The sequence below is a fragment of the Chiloscyllium plagiosum genome, unplaced genomic scaffold (genome assembly GCF_037043375.1).
Source record: "Chiloscyllium plagiosum isolate Xiang-an unplaced genomic scaffold, Cpla_swu_hap1 HiC_scaffold_18, whole genome shotgun sequence".
Classification (NCBI taxonomy): Eukaryota; Metazoa; Chordata; class Chondrichthyes; order Orectolobiformes; family Hemiscylliidae; genus Chiloscyllium; species Chiloscyllium plagiosum.
The window spans coordinates 5,644,040-5,660,339 of record NW_028270156.1 but is presented as its reverse complement, the minus strand read 5'-3'; the positions used below and the strand labels follow the sequence as shown (position 1 = coordinate 5,660,339).

Below are 16,300 nucleotides of genomic sequence, written 5' to 3'. Positions count from 1 at the left end.
TTCAACTGAACTGTCTCATAAAAGATGCAGACTCAAGTATTCAGCCACTGGAGCGATGGACTGTGATGCAGGGAAATTTGGGTTTTCTTGTGCATGAATCACAGAAGATCTGCATGCAGGTACAGCAAGTAATTAGAAAAGCTAATAAAATGTTATGCTTTAGCGAAGGAAAATTGAATACAAAAGTACAAAATTTGTACATCATACAAAGTACTGGTGAGACCAAATCTGGAGTTGTGCGCACAGTATTGGCCACTTCTAGACAGGCTAGGTTTTTATCTGCTGTAGTTAAAAGTAACTAGAGATCATAAGATGATTCTGTGGGTGACTTGACAGGGTTGATGTTGAAAAGATATTTCTGCGTTTGGAAGCATCCAGAATAGGAATCACCATTTAAATTTCAAGAGTTGCCAATTTTAAACTGAGATGCGGTGAATTTTGCTCTCAATGTTGTCAATCTTTCAAACTTTTCCAGGCAAGGCAGTAGGAGTAGAAGCATTAAATGTTCTTAAGTCAAAAGGAAATAAATTCTGAAGGAATGAAAGGTTATTGGGATAGTTGGAAATGTGGTCAGATCAGTCATGATCTTGTTGAATGGCACTGCAGGATTGAGGGCCTGAGTCCCTGTATGTTCTTAAGAAGTTCCCAATTGTCTACATTTGAACAAAAAACGTCTTGCAGCACCGGCAGCACTTACAACATCCACAGTGAATAAAAATCATTCAGGATTTGTTTACCAGTGCTCAAGTGCAACATCCTTTCCAGACATGAGCTTTTTAATCGAAAAAAAAGTAAATAATATTTCAGCATCAACTGAAAACCCAGTGACAAAAACATATGTTAACTTTGGAGAAAAAAAGAACACTGCTCATAGTCTATTTTATTAGCAAAATACCAAGAGACCTGCTGTGAGAATTTGTAAACTTGATTCCAAGAAGCATTGAGTAACCTAATACTTCAGAATGTAATAGCAGTTTAGAAAACACCACTGGAGTTTTAACTCCCCATTCTTCACAGCCCAAGTCAGTAACAAGAACTATATACAGTTAGCTCTATAATGTGGTACACTAAAGCAGAAAATAGGTATCTTTTACAAATGCTTTCAAAGATTTGTTTTCTGTAGCCTGTTCAGACATGTTATGACGCACCCCTAGTGCAGATGGGATTTCTGGCCCAGAGGCAGGAACATTACAAATGTGCCACAAGACCTTTAAGCCAAGTATTCACAAACGGTCTCTCATCCAAGTGGTAACCAGGCCAGAGTTTGCTTAGCATCCGAATTCAGGCATTTCCAGACGAGCATGGTCTTAGGCTTTAAATTAGCAACTTGCCGAGAAGCTGATTTTAATTTTAGCAAATTTAATCAACCTATTCATACACGTTATGCACACATCTAGGGCAGGTGGGACTTGCACCTAGACATTCTGGATCAATCATAGCAATAATAACAAGTGCCCCACAAGACCACTGAATGTACAAGTTATAACCAAACAATTTGGCCATGTTATGAACACTTTATGGCTGTTATGACCTGGACATAGAACATTACAGGTCATAACAGGCCTTTTGACCCTCGATGTTGAACCAATCTGTGAAAGAAATTTGAAGCCCACCTCATCTACATTATTCCATTAGCATCCACATGTAGAGTCAGAGAGACGTACAGCATAGAAACAGACCATTTGGTCCAACTCACCCATGCCAACCAGATATCCCAACCTAGTCCCACTTGCCAGCACCCGGCCCATATCCCTCTAAACCCTTCCTATTCATATGCCCATCCAGATGCCTTTTAAATGTTGCAATTGTACCAGCCTCCACCACTTCCTCTGGCAGCTCATTCCATACACATACCACCCTCTGTGTGAGAGTTGTCCCTTAGGTCTCTTTTATATATCTTTCCCCTCTCACCCTAAACCTATGCCCTCTAGTTCTGGATTTCCCCCAACCCAGGGGAGAGACCTTGTCTACTTATCATAACCACGCCCCTCATGATTTTATTAACCTCTACACGGTCACCCTTCAGCCTCCGACGCTCCAGGGAAAACAGCCCCAGCCTGTTCAGCCTCTCCCTATTGCTCAAATCCTCCAACCCTGGCAACATCCTTGTAAATCTTTTATGAACCCTTTCAAGTTTCACATCTTTCCGATAGGAAGGAGACCAGACTTGCATGCAATATTCCAAAAGCGGCCTAACCAATGTCCTGTACAGCCACAACATGACGTCCCAACTCCTGTACTCAATACTCTGACCAATAAAGGAAAGCATACCAAACGCCTTCTTAACTATCCTATCTACCTGTGACTCCACTTTCAAGGAGTTATGAACCTGCACTCCAAGGTCTCTTTGTTCAGCAACACTCCCGAGGACCTTACAACTAAGTGTATAAACCCTGCTAAGATTTGCTTTCCCAAAATGCAGCACCTCACATTTATCTGAATTAAACTCCATCTGCTATTTCTCAGCTCATTGGCCCATCTGATCAAGATCTTGTTGTAATCTGAGGTAACCTTCTTCGCTATCCACCACACCTCCAATTTTGGTGACATCTGCAAACTTACTAACTATACCTCTTATGCTCATATATAAATGACTAACAGTAATGGACCCAGCACTGATCCTTGTGGTACTCCACTGGTCACAGGCCTCCAGTCTGAAAAACAACCAACCCTCTACTACCACCTTCGAGCTAGTTCTGTTTCCAAATGGCAAGTTGTCCCTATATTCGTGAGATCTAACCTTGCTCACCAGTCTCCCATGGGGAACCTTGTCAAATGCCTTACTGAAGTCCATGTAGATCACATCTACTGCTCTGCCCTTATCAATCCTCTTTGGTACTTCTTCAAAAAACTCAATCAAGTTTGTGAGACATGATTTCCCACGCACAAAGTCATGTTGACTATCCCTAATCAGTCCTTGCCTTTCCAAATACATGAGGAGAAAGTGAGGTCGGCAGATGCTGGAGATCAGAGCTGGAAATGTGTTGCTGGAAAAGCGCAGCAGGTCAGGCAGCATCCAGGGAACAGGGGAATCGACGTTTCGGGCATAAGCCCTTCTTCAGGAACCTGAAGAAGGGCTTATTTCCAAATACATGTGCATCTTGTCCCTCAGGATTCCCTCCAACAACTTGCCCACCAGCGGCATCAGGCTTACTGGTCTATAGTTTCTTGGCTTGTCCTTATCACCCTTCTTAAACAATGGCACCACGCTAGCCAACCTCCAGGTTTCCAGCACCTCACCTGTGACTATCGATGGTACAAATATCTCAGCAAGAGGCCCAGCATTCACTTTGTTATCTTCCCAGTGTTCTAGGGTATGCCTGATCAAGTCCTGGGGATTTATCCACTTTTTGTACGTTCAAGACATCCTGCATTTCCTCCTCTGTAACATGGACATTTTTCAAGATGTCACCATCTATTTCCCTACATTTGATACCTTCCATGTCCTTTTCCACATAGATGCAAAATACTAGTTCAGTATCTCCCCAATCTCCTGTGGTTCCACACAAGGGCTGCCTTGCTGATCTTTGAGGGGCCCTATTCGCTATCTAGTTACCCTTTTACCCTTAATGTATTTATAAAAACCCTTTGAATTCTCCTTAACCCTAACAGCCAAAGCTATCTCATGTCCCTGTTTTGCCCTCCTGATTTCCCTCTTAAGTATACTCCTACTGCCTTTATATTTTCTAAGGATTCACTCAATCTATCCTGTCTATAGCTGACATATGCTTCCTTCTTTTTCTTAACCAAACCCTCAATTTCTTTAGTCATCCAGAATCTCTATACCTACCAGCCTTTCCTTTCAGGAGAAAGAAGGGCTCATGCCCGAAACGTCGATTCTCCTGTTCTTTGGATGCTGCCTGACCTGCTGTGCTTTTCCAGCAACACATTTTCAGCCTTTCCTTTCACCCTAACAGGAAAAGACTATCTCTGGACTCTCGTTATCTCATTTGTGATGGCTTCCCATGCACAGTGTACTGACTACATCCACATTTTCTGTAAAACACCTTCACCTGTCACCCCCTCTCCTCCATCATCACACCTCCTCCTTACCGCGTCACTCACTCCCCATTCCCCGTCACTCTCTGCCCTCCATCACCACCTCCTTCCCCTGTCACCCCCCCCATTCCCCGTCACCCCCTCCCCTCCATCATCACCCCCTTCCTTCTTCCCCAACACCCCTCCCCCTTCCCCGTCTCCCCCTCCCCTTCCCCCCACCACATACACCTCTCCCCCACCACCCCACACCCCTCACCCCACCACCCCCACAACTCCGCCCCACCACCCCCACCCCTCCCCCCCCCACTCCCACCCCTCCCCCCCACCCCTTCCCTCCCCCTCAGCCCTTCCCCCCACCACCCCCACCCGTTCCCCCACCACATACACCTCACCCCCACCCCTTCCCCCCCACCACATACACCTCTCCCCCACCACCCGCACCCCATCCCCCCACCACCCCCACCACATACACCTCTCCCCCACCACCCCCACCCCATCCCCCCACCACATACACCTCTGCCCCACCACCCCCACCCCATCCCCCCACCACCCCCACCCCTACCCCACCCCCCCACCACCCCCACCCCCCCTCCCCCATCCCCCCACCACCCCCACCCCTTCCCTCCACCACCCCCACCCCTTCCCTCCACCACCCCCACCCCTTCCCCCCACCACATACACCTCACCCCCACCCCTTCCCCCCCACCACATACACCTCTCCCCCACCACCCGCACCCCATCCCCCCACCACCCCCACCACATACACCTCTCCCCCACCACCCCCACCACATACACCTCTGCCCCACCACCCCCACCCCATCCCCCCACCCCCACCACCCCTACCCATCCCCCCACCACCCCCACCCTCCACCACCCCCACCCCTTCCCCCCACCACATACACCTCTCCCTCACCACCCCCACCCCTTCCCCCCCACCACCCCCACCCCTTCCCCCCCACCACCAACCCCACCCCCTCACCACCCCCACCCCTCCCCACCCCCACCCCTTCCCTCCACCAACCCCACCCCTTCCCCCCACCACATACACCTCTCCCCCACCCCACACCCCGTCTCCCCCTCCCCCGTCTCCCCCATCACCCCCTCCCCCCGTCACCCCCTTCCCCTCCCCCCGTCACCCCCTCCCCTCCCTCGTCACCCCCTCCCTCGTCACCCCCTCCGCCCCCCCTTCCCCGTCACCCCCTCCCCCGTCTCCCCCTCCCCCGTCTCCCCCTCCCCCACCGCCTCCCCCGTCACCCCCACCGCCGTCACCCCCTCCCTCGTCACCCCCTCCGTCCCCCCCTCCCCCATCACCCCCTCCCTCGTCACCCCCCGTCACCCCCTCCGTCCCCCCCTCCCTCGTCACCCCCTCCGTCCCCCCTCCCTCGTCAACCCCTCCGCCCCCCCTCCCTCATCACCCCCTCCGTCCGTCCCCCCCCCTCCCTCGTCACCCCCCCATCCGTCCCCCCTCCCTCGTCACCCCCTCCGTCCGTCCCCCCCCTCCCTCGTCACCCCCCCCATTCGTCCCCCCCCTCCGTCCCCCCCCTCCCTCGTCACCCCCTCCCTCGTCATCCCCTCCGTCCCCCCCCCCCTCGTCATCCCCTCCGTCCCCCCCCTCCCTCGTCACCCCCTCCCCTCCCCCGTCACCCCCACCCCTCCCCCGTCACCCCCACCCCTCCCCCGTCACCCCCTCCCTCGTCACCCCCACCCCACCCCCGTCACCCCCACCCCCGTCACCCCCTCCCTCGTCACCCCCACCCCACCCCCGTCACCCCCTCCCTCGTCACCCCCACCCCACCCCCGTCACCCCCTCCCTCGTCACCCCCCTCCCTCGTCACCCCCACCCCACCCGCGTCACCCCCTCCCTCGTCACCCCCACCCCACCCCCGTCACCCCCTCCCTCGTCACCCCCACCCCACCCCCGTCACCCCCTCCCTCGTCACCCCCACCCCACCCGCGTCACCCCCTCCCTCGTCACCCCCACCCCACCCGCGTCAACCCCTCCCTCGTCACCCCCACCCCACCCGCGTCACCCCCTCCCTCGTCACCCCCACCCCACCCGCGTCACCCCCTCCCTCGTCACCCCCACCCCACCCGCGTCACCCCCTCCCTCGTCACCCCACCCCACCCCCGTCACCCCCACCCCCGTCACCCCCTCCGTCCGTCCCCCCCTCCCTCGTCACCCCCCCATCCGTCCCCCCCTCCCTCGTCACCCCCTCCGTCCGTCCCCCCCCTCCGTCGTCACCCCCCCCATTCGTCCCCCCCTCCCTCGTCACCCCCTCCGCCCCCCCCTCCCTCGTCACCCCCTCCGTCCGTCCCCCCCCTCCCTCGTCACCCCCCCATTCGTCCCCCCCTCCGTCCCCCCCCTCCCTCGTCACCCCCTTCCCCTCCCTCGTCACCCCCACCCCTCCCCCGTCACCCCCACCCCACCCCCGTCAACCCCTCCCTCGTCACCCCCACCCCACCCCCGTCACCCCCACCCCACCCCCGTCACCCCCTCTCCCGCCCCCCCGTCACCCCCTCTCCCCCCACCCTCGTCATCCCCTCCGTCCCCCCCCTCCCTCGTCACCCCCTCCCCTCCCTCGTCACCCCCACCCCTCCCCCGTCACCCCCACCCCTCCCCCGTCACCCCCTCCCTCGTCACCCCCACCCCACCCCCGTCACCCCCACCCCACCCCCGTCACCCCCTCCCTCGTCACCCCCACCCCACCCCCGTCACCCCCTCCCTCGTCACCCCCACCCCACCCCCGTCACCCCCTCCCTCGTCACCCCCACCCCACCCCCGTCACCCCCTCCCTCGTCACCCCCACCCCACCCGCGTCACCCCCTCCCTCGTCACCCCCACCCCACCCCCGTCACCCCCACCCCCGTCACCCCCTCCGTCCGTCCCCCCCTCCCTCGTCACCCCCCCATCCGTCCCCCCCTCCCTCGTCACCCCCTCCGTCCGTCCCCCCCCTCCGTCGTCACCCCCCCCATTCGTCCCCCCCTCCGCCCGTCCCCCCCCTCCCTCGTCACCCCCTCCGTCCGTCCCCCCCCCTCCCTCGTCACCCCCCCATTCGTCCCCCCCTCCCTCGTCACCCCCTCCGTCCCCCCCCTCCCTCGTCACCCCCTTCCCCTCCCTCGTCACCCCCACCCCTCCCCCGTCACCCCCACCCCTCCCCCGTCACCCCCACCCCACCCCCGTCAACCCCTCCCTCGTCACCCCCACCCCACCCCCGTCACCCCCTCTCCCGCTCCCCCGTCACCCCCTCTCCCGCCCCCCCGTCACCCCCTCTCCCGCCCCCCCCGTCACCCCCTCTCCCCCCCCCCCCGTCACCCCCTCTCCCCCCCCCCCCGTCACCCCCTCTCCCCCCCCCCCCCGTCACCCCCTCTCCCCCCCCCGTCACCCTCTCTCCCCCCCCCCCGTCACCCCCTCCCTCGTCAACCCCACCCCACCCCCGTCACCCCCTCCCTCGTCAACCCCACCCCACCCCCGTCACCCCCTCCCTCGTCAACCCCACCCCACCCCCGTCACCCCCTCCCTCGTCAACCCCACCCCACCCCCGTCACCCCCTCCCTCGTCACCCCCACCCCACCCCCGTCACCCCTCCCTCGTCACTCCCTCCCCACCCTCATCACCCCCTCCCCACCCCCGTCACCCCCACCCCCGTCACCCCCTCCCTCGTCACCCCCACCCCACCCCATCACCCCCTCCCTCGTCACCCCCACCCCACCCCCATCACCCCCTCCCTCGTCACCCCCCTCCCCACCCTCGTCACCCCCTCCCTACCCCCGTCACCCCCTCCCCACCCCCATCACCCCCACCCCCCCGTCACCCCCTCCCCACCCCCATCACCCCCACCCCCCCCGTCACCCCCCTCCCTCGTCACCCCCACACCACCCCCATCACCCCCTCCCCACCCTCGTCACCCCCTCCCTCGTCACCCCCTCCCCACCCCCGTCACCCCCTCCCTCGTCACCCCCACCCCACCCCCATCACCCCCTCCCTCGTCACCCCCCTCCCCACCCTCGTCACCCCCTCCCTCGTCACCCCCTCCCCACCCCCATCACCCCCACCCCCCCGTCACCCCCTCCCTCGTCACCCCCTCCCCTCCCCCGTCACCCCCTCCCCTCCCCCGTCACCCCTACCCCTCCCCAGTTACACCCTCCACCTTTCCCCCAAATCTCCATCATTCCCTCCCCCATCCTTAATAAGAGCTTCCCTGAAACCACTCTGCCATCAGAAGTGTGCTCCGTTGTTAGGATATGTTTACCTCAGTGGTGCTGGAAGAGCACAGCAGGTCAGGCAGAATAACGCGTTATTCCTGATGAAGGGCTTTTGCCCGAAACGTCGATTTTGCTGCTCCTCAGATGCTGCCTGAACTGCTGTGCTCTTCCAGCACCACTGATCCAGAATCTGGTTTCCAGCATCTGCAGTCATTGTTTTTACCCCTATGTTTACCTCAGGGCCGCCGTCCATCGCCTGTTCCTGCTCCCGCCGCTACACCACGCTCTGGGGAAACAGTGTGCCGGTTTCCATCGCCCCCCTGCAACACCGCCCTTCCGACGTCACCGCGTACACGACACTCGCCCTTCCGACGTCACCGCGTACACGACACTCGCCCTTCCGACGTCACCGCGTACATGACACGCGCCCTTTCGACGTCACCGCGTACATGACACTCACCCTTTCGACGTCACCGCATACGCTACACGCCCCCCCTGACGTCATGGCAACTACCTTCCCTTCCCGCCTCCACTCTACGTAATCGATCTCCCTCCCATCGCATCGGACCGCGTACCCACTGACTGGCCAATATGCGTCACCACGTAAACCGGCAAGGCGCCGAACATCATCACGCACGTCATGCCCAGCCTCTTGCGCTCGTCAGGCCGAAATCCCGCTGGCGTCACTAAAGAAACCCGTCCCCCGATTGCGTCATCGCGCAAACCACGCACCCCTTTCGTCACCGCCCACTGCAAGCCCCGCCCCAGCCCGCCCCGGACCATGTATGAATAGATACCGAGGGGCGGGGCTGAAGGCCACGGGACATGGACTGAGATTCTCAAAATTAACCTGGTCCGGAAGACCACTCGGCCCATTGCACCTATACTGGCTGGATTACATCCTGCCAATCGCCTGGTTTTCACCATATTCTTGCATACTGTTAGTACCTTATGCCCCAATTGAATCTGCCTCCACCACATTTCCAGGCAGAGCATTCCAGATCCAAACTACTCACATTACCCTCGAGCCTTTTGTACAAAGTTAAAAATCACACAACACCAGGTTATAGTCCAACAGGTTTAATTGGAAGCACTAGCTTTCGGACCGACGCTCCTTCATCGGGTGATATGAAACTATCACTGTATTCTAACAGATGAAAGGCATAACAGACAATCAATTTTTCAATGTATAATTTCAGTTACATCACACTGTAAATTTTTGCTATAAATTCTGTGTGTTAGGATTGAGCCCTCCACAACCACCTGATGAAGGAGCGTCGCTCCGAAAGCTAGTGCTTCCAATTAAACCTGTTGGACTACAACCTGGTGTTGTGTGATTTTTAGCCAAGTAATGCCCTCATTAACCTGGTATTGTATGATTTTTAACTTTGTACACCCCAATCCAACACCTGAGACTTCAAATCATTACTTGGCTAGGCAGCCTTTAAGAGTCAACCACATTGCTGTGGGTCTGGAGTCGCATGTAACCAGACCAGTTAATGATGACTGTGTCCTTCCCTAAAGGGAATTCGTGAACCAGATGGGTTTTTCTGACAATCGACAATGGATTCATAGTTATTATTAGACAATTAAGTCCAGATTTATTTATTGAATTCAAATTCCACCATCTGCCATAGCAGGATTGGAACATTACCTGGGTCCCTGGATTAATAGTCCAGTGATACTACGACTATGACATCGCCTCCCCCTTGAAATCCTAAGAACTTGCAGGATAAACCATGGCCGTGTAATGGAAGGCCTTCAAGAGAGTATTTGTGAGAAAGCTAGGCTAACATTTTCCCATAAAGGTGAAGAGCAGAACCAATAAAGTCCAGAGAATCTCAGAGAATGTACAGGATTACATAAGGAAAAGATTAGGCAGTTATGGGTCATACCGAGGGCTCAAAGACGTGGATGCTTTTGAGGAGTATAGGGGCTATACAAAGTACAGGGGCTTGCTCAAAAACAAAATTCAGAGAGCAAAGAGGAGACATGAGAAAACCCTGATAGGCAACACAAAAGCATTTTATAATTATATTAGGGGCAAAGGAAATATCAGGGCAAAGGTAAGGCCCATTAAGGAAGAATACAGGTTAGGTGAATTGGCCATGCTAAATTGCCCGTAGTGTAGGGGAATGGGTCTGGGTGGGTGTATTCGGCCGGTCGGTGTGGACTTGTTGGGCCGAAGGGCCTGTTTCTACACTGTAAGTAATCTAATCTAATCTAATCTAAAATTGACAATCTGTGTGGAGCCAGAAAATATAGCTCAGGTTTTAAACTAGAACTTTGCATCTGTATTCAATGTGTAGGATATAGGTAAAGTAGTGTTATTTCTGCAATCATAATTACTTATGCAAGGTAAATGCACTCACACCAGTGTATAATTGTTTCAACCAAGAGCTGAGTCATCAAGAATGAAAACTATGTGAACGAAATATATAATTGTTTTTGTATTAGCTAAAATGTGCATACAAGAATGAAACGTGCCTGCAAACAATGGTAGATGTTACAGACAAATAGATAAGGTACTGTGAGGATGTAAGCCAGATATGTTTGTACAAGCAGTAGTTATAAGCATCTGTTTCGCACTTCTGCAAAAACAAAAAACAAACCCCAATTAAAAGGTTGTAAGGATCAATATAGATGAGAAAAAGGGAGGAAATGTCATAAGTAGGGGAAATAGATAGCAGTCCATATACTTAACAATGGACCACAGCAGGATGTGGTGAAATGGCCAAGTAAAACTTGTACTTTGTTATTCACAAGGCTGGATAAGGCAAGAGATAAACAATAGTAATGGGCACCGGGTTTGGAGTAGTGAATCCTATATACTATATGTACTTGCTAAACTCTGGGTGTCTATTTTAGGCACCACGCTTGCAAGCGCATAATAAACATACTGATTGCTTCAGATCTTGTCTCGGACTGCAATTATTGAAGTGAGTGAGCTTCGTTTCTCACAAATGTAAGGAAGAATGAAATAGGAACAGAAATTATGGAGGGCCGACTGTGATATACTTGAATCAATTAGCATTGAGAGGGGAGGTATTAGTGATTTCAAACCCCAGGCTCATATGAGATGTATCCCAGACTGCTGTGGGAGGCAGGGGAGGAGATTGCAGGCCTCTGACATGAATTTTCAAGTCTTCTCTTGTCACAGGAGGGATGCTGGAGGACTGAAGGACTGGAGGACAACTAATGTGATACCATTATTCAAGACAGGTTGTAGGGGTAAACCAAGAAACTGCAGGCTAGTGAGTCTAACATCTGTGGTAGGGAAACTATTGGACAAATTTCTGAGGGACAAAATTACTTTCCACTTGCAGAGGCAAGGAATAATCAAGGATAGGCAAAGGTGAGATCATGTCTAACAAATTTGATTGAACCTTTTGAGATGAGGGTAGAATAGTTACCATAATTTCCACATACCTCTGACAGGCTTTTGGCAAATTTTTGTATGGGAGACTGGTCAAGTGCTGTCATAGATAGTGTACCAGTTAAATGGTAACTGACAGTTATTTGCAAAGCTGTGTTTAAATGTAAACCATGCTGGCTCAAAGGTTGAAGACAGAGGGTGATGGTGGAGGGTTGTTTTTCAGACTGGAGGCCTGTGACCAGTGGAGTGCCCTCTACTTTTTGTCATTTACATAAATGATTTGGATGCGAGCATGAGCGGTACAGTTAGTAAGTTTGCAGATGACACCAAAATTGGAGGTGTAGTGGACAGCGAAGAGGGCTACCTCAGATTACAACAGGATCTGGACCAGATGGGCAAATGGGCTGAGAAGTGGCAGATGGAGTTTAATTCAGATAAATGCGAGGTGCTGCATTTTGGGAAAGCAAATCTTAGCAGGACTTATACACTTAATGGTAAGGTCCTCAGGAGTGTTGCTGAACAAAGAAGTCTTGGAGTGCAAGTTCATAGCTCCTTGAAAGTGGAGTTGCAGGTAGATAGGATAGTGAAGAAGACGTTTGGTATGCTTTCCTTTATTGGTCAGAGTATTGAGTACAGGAGTTGGGAGGTCATGTTGCGGCTGTACAGGACATTGGTTAGTCCACTGTTGGAATATTGCGTGCAATTCTGGTCTCCTTCCTATCGGAAAGATGTTGTGAAACTTGAAAGGGTTCAGAAAAGATTCACAAGGATGTTGCCAGGGTTGGAGGATCTGAGCTACAGGGAGAGGCTGAACAGGCTGGGGCTGTTTTCCCTGGAGCGTCGGAGGCTGAGGGGTGACCTTATAGAGGTTTACAAAATTATGAGGGGCATGGATAGGATAAATAGGCAAAGTCTTTTCCCTGGGGTCGGGGAGTCCAGAACTAGAAGGCATAGGTTTAGGGTGAGAGAGGAAAGATATAAAAGAGACATAAGGGGCAACGTTTTCTCGCAGAAAGTGGTATGTGTATGGAATGAGCTGCCAGAGGACGTGGTGGAGGCTGGTACAATTGCAACATTTAAGAGGCATTTGGATGGGTATATGAATAGGAAGGGTTTGGAGGGATATGGGCGGGGTGCTGGTAGATGGGACTAGATTGGGTTGGGATATCTGGTCGGCATGGACGGGTTGGACCGAAGGGTCTGTTTTCATGCTGTACATCTCCATGACTCTATGACTGTATGCAGGTTGTGTTGAGTGGTCAAAACATTGCTTGATCCAACTGGATGAAATAGATCTGTTTCATTCCTCTGGGCAATGTGCCTTTTTTGAAAATACTAAATTTATAGGTCTACTGTTACTTTATTATTGCATTCTTTTCGTAATTTCATTTCGATCAGCCACTGAATAAGGTACTTTCTGTTTGATCTTGCAGGAGAACAACTGGGGTGTTATAGAGTGATAGAGTCCTCCAGCACGGAGACAGGTCCTACTACTGCTGCAGGCAGGGCATTCCATGCCCCTACTACTCTCTGAGTAAAGAACCTATCTCTGACATTTGTCCTGTATCTATCACCCCTCAATCTAAAGATTTGTCTCCTTGTGCTAGCCATCACTGCCCAAGAATAAAGGATGGCATTAGCCATCATTGTCCACCCTATCTAATCGTCTGATCATCTTGTATGTCTCTATTAAGTCACCTCTTAACCTTCTTCTCTCTAACAAAAACAGCCTCAAGTTCCTTAGCCTTCCCTCAGAAGACATTTCCTCCATACCAGGAAACATCCTGATAAATCCTCTCCAATGCTTCCATGTCCTTCCAATAATGCGGTGACCAGAATTGTACACAGTACTCCAAGTGCGGCTGCACCAGAGTTTTATACAGCTGCAACATGACCTCATGGTTCCAAAACTCAATCCCTCTACCAATAAAAGCTAACACACCGTACACCTTCTGAACAACCTGATCAACCTGGATGGCAACTTTCTGGGATTGATGTACATGGACACCGAGATCTCTCTGTTCATCCATACTGCCAAGAATCTTACCTTAGTCCAATACTCTGTGAAGGGCAATGTGCCAAAAGCCTTTCTCACTGCCCTGTCTACCTGTGACTCCCACTTTCAGGGAGCTGTCACCTGAACTCCAAGATCCCTCTGTTCCACTACACTTCTTAAGGCCATACTATTCACCATGAAACTCCTCCCTTGTTTTGACTTTCCAAAATGCAGACCTCACTTTTATCCATACTAAACTCCATTTACCATTTCTTGGTCCACTTCCTCAGCTGATCAAGGTACTGCTGCATTTTCTGATAATCTTCCTCACTGTCCACAATGCCGCCTATTTTAATGACATTTGCAAACTTACTAATCATGCCTTATACATTCTCATCCACCAGTTATTCAACAGAGTTTATTCCTCAAGCAGCTTTGTTTGAAAAAACAGATTGATCATTTTCACATTGTGCTGTCTAGGAGTACGCTGTGTACAAATTGGGCACTGCATTCCCTACACTAAAATTGTATCTTCATTTCAAGAAGTATTATTATTTATTGGGTTGAAAGCACACCTATCATGAAGCACAATTCTGATTTCAACTAAGTGTCACTACCATTTATTAACACACCAAAAACAGTTTAAGATTATAATCGATAGGAACAGGAGTGGGCTGTTTTGCCCCTGAGCTGGCTCCACCAGTCAATAGGATCATGGTTTAACTCTCATTCCTTTAATTTCACTTTTCTGCCCTTTCCCCCCAACCCCTGATTCTCCATCTGATCAAGAATCTGTCTCAGCCGTAAATAGAGGGTATACACAAGGACTCTGCCTCCCCGCCCAACCCTTGGCAAGAAGTTTGAGACTCTCAATCCTCTGATAGAAGAAATTCTTCTCCACCTCAATCTTAAATTAGTGCCCCTTTATTGGGAGACCAAGCCCTCTAGTCTTAGACTCTCCCATGAGGGGAAACATCCTCTCAGCATTTATATTGTCAAGCCCTGAAGAAACCTATAAGCTTCAATGTGATCACCTCTCAATCTTCAAAACTCCAGTGATTAAAGTCCCAACATGTTTAACCTTTGCTCAGAAGACAATCACAGGCTGATCCAAAATTTACTTTGTGGTAGGAAACAACCTGTGACTAACAGCCTGTGTCCAGTGGTATAGCACAGGGTTCAGGTGTAGGTCCCTTGCAGTTCATAGTGAGCAGCAATGACCTCGACACGAGAGTGTATGAGGCTTGACCAGCGCAGCAGGAGAAAGTGAGGTCTGCAGATGCTGGAGATCAAAGTTGAAACTTTATTGCTGGAACAGCACAGCAGGTCAGGCAGCATCCAGGGAACAGGAGATTCGACGTTTCGGGCACAGGCCCTTCTTCAGGAATGAGCAGAGAGTGTTCAGCAGTAGAAGATAAAAGGTAGGGAGGAGGGACTTGGAGGAGGGGCGTTGGAAATGTGATAGGTGGAAAGAGGTCAAGGTGAGGGTGATAGGTCGGAGTAGGATGGAGGCGGAGAGGTCAAGAAGAAGACTGCAGGTCAGGAAGGCGGTGCCGGGCTGGAGGGATTCGGCTGAGACAAGGTGGGGGGAGGGGGGATGAAGAAACTGGTGAAGTCCAAGTTCAGTTTCTTCATCCCCCCTCCCCCCACCTTGTCTCAGCCGAATCCCTCCAGCCCGGCACCGCCTTCCTGACCTGCAGTCTTCTTCTTGACCTCTCCGCCTCCATTCTACTCCGACCTATCACCCTCACCTTGACCTCTTTCCACCTATCACATTTCCAACGCCCCTCCTCCAAGTCCCTCCTCCCTACCTTTTATCTTCTCCTGCTGAACACTCTCTGCTCATTCCTGAAGAAGGGCCTGTGCCCGAAACGTCGAATCTCCTGTTCCCTGGATGCTGCCTGACCTGCTGTGCTGTTTCAGCAATAAAGTTTCAACGTTGACCAGCGCAGCAGGTCAGGCAGCATCCAAGGAACAGGAGAATCGACGTTTCGGGCATAAGCCCTTCTTCAGGAACTTCTTCGGGCTTATGGCCGAAACGTCGATTCTCCTGCTCCTTGGATGCTGCCTGATCTGCTGCGCTTTTCCAGCAACACATTTTCAGCTCTGATCTCCAGCATCTGCAGTCCTCACTTTCTCCATGAGGCTTGATCAGGTACAGTTGCAGGTTACATGAAATTGCTGGTGTGGTAAATAATGAGAAAGGAAATTTTAGATTACAGGACAATATATACAGGCTGGTCAGGTGGGCTAAATGGTGTCAAATTGAATTTAATCCTGAAAATTGAGAGATGATGTCTTGTCGGCCCTGCTGAAATACAAGGGAGTACATAATGATGAGTAGGACCTTGGGAAGTACAGAGGATCAAAGGGACCTTAGTGTGCATGTCCATAGGTCCTTGAAAGCAGTTGAGTAAAAACAATGGCTGCAGATGCTGGAAACCAGATTCTGGATTAGTGGTGCTAGAAAAGCACAGCAGTTCAGGCAGCATCCAAGGAGCAGGAAAATCAACATTTCAGACAAAAGCCCTTCATCAGGAATACAGGCAGAGAACCTGCAGGGTGGAGAGATAAATGAGAGGAAGATGGGGGTGGGGAGAAAGTAGCATAGAGTACAATAGGTGAGTGGGGGAGGGGGTGAAGGTGATAGGTCAGAGAGTGGAGTGGATAGATGGAAAAGAGGATAGGCAGGTAGACAGGTCATGGGGACAGTGCTGAGCTGGAAG

At 52.4% G+C, this 16,300-nt stretch overlaps 1 protein-coding gene across 3 annotated transcripts in view; it reads right to left on the bottom strand.

Moving 5' to 3' along the window:
- Positions 1 to 8,567, bottom strand: part of zdhhc13 (zDHHC palmitoyltransferase 13) — a 64,319-nt gene extending 55,752 nt beyond the window's left edge. For 2 of the 3 annotated variants that reach the window (XM_043705365.2, XM_087996261.1), the window contains exon 1: positions 8,438 to 8,567. In XM_043705365.2, the coding sequence (XP_043561300.2) occupies positions 8,438 to 8,455 (18 nt within the window). In that variant the 5' untranslated portion in view covers positions 8,456 to 8,567. Of the gene's footprint in view, positions 1 to 8,249; positions 8,373 to 8,437 lie in introns of those variants that run through there. The other variant, XM_043705366.2, reaches the window with a different exon arrangement.
- Positions 8,568 to 16,300: the final 7,733 nt, after the last annotated feature.